Genomic DNA, 5000 nt, shown 5'->3' with positions numbered 1-5000 from the left:
TGTGAGAGCCCAAAATGAATATTTATTGCATGAGTGTGATGTGTGTTTGTGTGTGCGTTTGTGAGTGAGTGTGTGTGTGTGAGTGTGTGTGTGTGTGTGTATGTGTGTGTGTGTGTTTGCGTGTGTGAGTGGAATGTAGATATGGTCATGCGTGTGGTCTCTTGATGTTTTATGAGCCCAAAATGAATATTTATTGCATCATGTGTGTGATGTGATTCTAACATAAGCGTTTGATTGTGAGTGTGTGTGTTTGTGTGTCTGTTTGCGTGTGTGAGTGAGTGTGCATGTGAGTGTGTGTGTGTGTGTGAGTGAGTGTGCATGTGTGGTGTGTGTGTGAGTGTGAGTGTGTGTGTGTGTGTGTGTGTGTGTGTGTGTGTGTGTGTGTGTGTGTGTGTGTGTGTTTGCGTGTGTGAGTGGAATGTAGGTATGGTGATGCGTGTGGTCTCTTGATGTTTTATGCTCAGATGCGGTGGCTGTATCATGCTGAGGGGACCACACACACACACACACACACACACACACACACACACACACACACACACTGCACCCAGCACAGCTTATCAGGAATCAATGAGCCACAGCCAAACCACAGGAACTCTAAATAGATCTCTCTCTCTCTCTCTCTCTCTCTCTCTCTCTCTCTCTCTCTCTCTCTCTTTCACAACGTGTGTGTGTGTGTGTGTGTGTGTGTGTGAGCGAGCGAGAGTGAGAGACAGACAGATAGACAAAGACAGAGAGAAAGAGTGTGTGTCTACGTGTATGTGTGTTCTGATGGCAAAGCGTATATTTCAATTTGAGTGTGTCTGTGTGTGTGTGTGTGTGTGTGTGTGTGTGTGTGTGGGTGGGTGTGAGCGAGCGAGAGTAAGAGACAGACAGATAGACAAAGACAGAGAGAAAGAGTGTGTGTCGCTGTGTATACGTGTATGTGTGTTCTGTTGGCAAAACGTATATTTCTATTTGAGTGTGTCTGTGTGTCTGTGTGTGTGTGTGTGTGTGTGTGTGTGTGTGTGTGTGTGTGTGTGTGTGTGTGTGTGTGTGTGTGTGTGTGTGTGTGTGTGTGTGCGCTTGTGTGCGCTTGTGTGCATATGTATACTGTTTTATGATAGACTAGTCCATCTTAGAAGATAAAAGATAGCTATCTGATGTCAGATTTAACATCAGATAAATGTTCTCATGAAACGTATGGTACTTGTAAAACATGTCACACTCTGGCCTACATAGCATGCAGTAAAGTATTGAGCAAATAAGTCCATTGTAACAAATTCATGTCTGCTCTGTATTTGATATGCAGAGCACAAATGTTTCTACTTGTGTGTATAGATTGTTAATAATTTCTGAGTTTTTCTCCATCTTTCTGTCTGTCTTTCTCTTCCTTTCTTTCTTTCTTTTTTCTGTCAGGTTCTAAAGGGAAATAAAAAGCTGTGTATGTCGGTGCGGTCAGTGGGCCGGATTCCCGGGGGCTACGTGACCAATCACGTGTACACGTGGGTGGACCCTCACGGCCGGAGCGTCTCTCCCCCGCCCGACCTGATGGAGCACCGCAGCGCCACCCTGAGCCGTGGAGACAGCCAGCGACGCAGCCACATGCAGCTGCTGCAGGACGGTGACGAGAAGAAGGTGTGTGTGTGTGTGTGGGCGTGTGTGTGTGTGGGGGCGTGTGAATGTGGACGTGTATATATGTTTGGATGTAGATCTATAATTTTTAGACAGTCAGAATTACAGGCCGTGTCGAACGGACTCAATCACACCATTCAGTTCTGAGCACTTCCCCCTCCGAGTGTCTGTACATCTACGCCCCCCAACCTGCACACTCTGCTTTAGTTATTGTTGTTAAAGACAAGCTCCAAGGGATAATTATACCCCCAAATGAAAGTTCTGTCATTATCAACTCATCCTCATATAAACTAAGGCTGGTCTGAATAACACAGGTGTCAGTCATCAGATTGTTTTTGGGCGAGTTTGGGGAGCAGGTTGTTTGTTGGGGCGAGTTTTTTTTTTTCATATAGCGACAGCAAATTATTAAACCTTCTTTCTGCGCATCGCCTAACTCATTTTGTACTACAGCAACCAGCAAACCTCGCGTGGGTCATTACAGGCATGGCGCTGAGTAGGTAATAACAGTTTCATCCCTGCGTGAAACTATCCATGTAGGCCATTTTATATGCCCTTCATCATGCATTAATGCAAGTTAATCCACCTTAATAACATAAACATGCCCTTTATGGTGGAGATGCACCTCCACCTTCATATGGGGATGGCTGACGTGCGCCAACCCACAAACCCCAGAGGTTTCTCTCGGCTGTCCTTTGATGTGCCTGTCTCTTTTGGAGGCCCCTCTGCCAGTAGCCTCTAATCTCCGACATCAGGGAGCCACAGTCTCCCCGGACCTTTTTTTTCTATCCCCTGCCCATTTGTCACCCGCTGTCACAAACACAGATATCTCATTTGAAGTCTGATAATCTACAATTGCCGGGCGCTTAGCCCCTTCTCCCCCGTGGCAGGCTCACAAAGAACCCCTCACAGGCTAAAGCTCAGTAATGCCGGGGGATAGCCTCTTAATCCCAGTTGTCAGAAATGTTTTGTTTCGTTTTTTGTTTTTTTTTCGCTTTTTGAAACTGCATTCATTTTACATTGTGTTGTCTTTTCATTCAAACCCCAAGCAAGCATTAAGCGGACACTGTTCAACATTATCACTGTGCGATAGTTGAATAGAGGAAGGGGGAAGGGGAGGGGGTGTGGGGGGTGGTGATAGTTAAGAGGAGAATTGCATATATTTTCCATTCATTCCGAGTCATTTTAAATCATTGGATATTAAAGCTTTCGGGACTGGGTGCAGTTAAGTGTTAATGACACTTCCCCCTGAAATGAAAAGCCACCCCACTCTCCTCCTCTTCCCAGCAGGCGGTGCATCACCCTGATGGGCCTGCTTTGCCGACGCATGCAGTAAAGACAGAAGCTAGTTGATTGCAGTGGGTGTCTCTGCCCTAACCCTTGTGTATTTCTGCACGGGGGGGGGGGGGGGCGGCTGGTGGACAGGTGGTGCTGAACCTCCACACTTCTCAGCCCATCTGTCAATGGGCTTAGTCCTCTCCCCACTCTGCTCCTGGACTTGCTCTCCCCAGGATCCTAGTTCAGGCCTGTCCTCTATCTATGGCCTGGCACACACACACACTCACACACTCTCACACACTCACTCTCACACACTCACTCACACACGCACACTCACACACACACACACAGGCCTGTCCTCTATCTATGGCACCTCTGGCTTCTGTCTTTTTCTGCTATTTATTCTTTTCATCACTTTTCTTCTCTTCATTTCACAAGTCTTCTTTTCTCTCTTCATTTGACGTCTTCTTCTCTCTCTTCATTTGACATGTCTTCTTCTCTCTCTTCATTTGACATCTCTTCTTCTCTCTCTTCTACCCTCTATCTGTTCCATCCTCTCTGCTATTTCTCCCCTCTCTTCTCTTCATCTCTCATCCCTTCTCTTCCTCTCTCTTCTCCTCTCTTCCCTTCTCTTCCCATCTCTTCTCTTTTTCTCTTTTCCTCTCTCTTCCTCTCTCATCCCCTCTCTTCTCTTTTTCTCTCTTCCTCTCTCTTTCCCTCTCTTCTCTTCTCTTCATGCATCCTCTGTCCTGCATTATCCTAGTGAGCGATGAAGCTGGTGTGTTTAGCTGCCCATCGTGGTCATTAATCTGACCCTGCTTTAAAGTGAGGCTCCGACCAGCCCCGAATGTCCACCCCAGCAACGCCTAATGCATTAGCCCTGCGCTCCGCTAGCAGGACGGAGCCCGGCAGTATTGCCTAGCGCAGCACAAAACGTTTGCGAGCTCGGCTCTGATTTAGTGAACCAACAGGGCTGTTGCAGATCAGTGGGACAAAAAGCAATTTGTAAGGTAATTCTGACAAATTCCACGTCGGACAAAGCCACAGGTAACTATTGCCGACCCAAAAGACTGGAAATCTATTTCGCTAATGGCAGCCTTATGGCACCCTCATGCACCGACTCCCACACGCCGAACAAATCCAGATTTGCTCCCGCTTTAAGTCGAGGGGGAGACTTTTATTAATGGCTTATTAATGACATTACAGGCCGTTAGCCAGTCCGACCACCGAACTGATGGTGTTTGCTTTGTGTTGTTTTTCGGCCTTGTGTCTGTTTGTTTGTGTGTGTGTGTGTGTGTGTGTGTGTGTGTGTGTGTGTGTGTGTGTGTGTGTGTGTGTGTGTGTGTTTGTGTGTGTGTGTGTGTGAGCTTGTGGGAGAGTGTATGTGACAGACTGTGGCAGAGGCCAGCATTGATTTTTTCGGGCGTGTGTCAAGTTTGGCTGTGTGGTTCACTGAGCCGCTGACAGACAGCCAGGCCCTCACTTTGCTCCATCAGTTTATTCTAATGCCCTACATATCTTTTTGTTTTCACTCACTTTGAATTTGGTTTGTGGGCTATTTTCCGTTCAGTCAGGTACCAGTTACGGGCTAATTGTAATTTTTCTCCAAGCTATGAATCAGTGTAACCTTGGCATACCACGGGATGTACTGTATGTTCATGTAATTAGTTAGGAAAGACTACTTAGAGTAACTGACAGTTAAATCCATGGCCTTGAAAGTAGTAGCACCATCCACATGTATCTGAGATAGATATATTTTCCCTTATACCGTATACAGAAGATTTCTTCTTTTTACTTCTGTATTGCACTAGATTACACAAGCTAACTGCTGAAGAGGGTCCATGGTCCATCACCACATTAGGCACATTAACCCGACATTTTTGTATTTTCCCACATAAATTACAGTAGAGATGAAACTTTGTGGGCACATCCACTAGAATACGTGTCGTTACTAGTGTCTCGGTAAAGACAACATCTACGATGCTAGATTTATTGAAAATGCGTATCGAGCTGTTTTTATTCTTTTCTTAGCTCTCCCTGGGTTGGACAATGTGCTTTGAAGTGGCATCTGCTCCTATTATGAGTTATTACATCTTATTACCTCTGCTGGT

General features: G+C 46.1%; 1 protein-coding gene across 1 annotated transcript in view; it reads left to right on the top strand.

Moving 5' to 3' along the window:
* Positions 1 to 5000, top strand: part of whrna (whirlin a) — a 90745-nt gene that overhangs the window by 39988 nt on the left and 45757 nt on the right. Inside the window, exon 2 of the mRNA XM_042709430.1 lies at positions 1399 to 1617. Coding sequence (XP_042565364.1) covers positions 1399 to 1617 — 219 coding nt within the window. The remainder of the gene's footprint in view (positions 1 to 1398; positions 1618 to 5000) is intronic.

This window comes from Clupea harengus, chromosome 12, assembly GCF_900700415.2.
Source record: "Clupea harengus chromosome 12, Ch_v2.0.2, whole genome shotgun sequence".
NCBI classification, from domain to species: domain Eukaryota; kingdom Metazoa; phylum Chordata; class Actinopteri; order Clupeiformes; family Clupeidae; genus Clupea; species Clupea harengus.
Note: the sequence above shows the minus strand (reverse complement) of the source record. Positions and strands in the feature narration are given on the sequence as shown.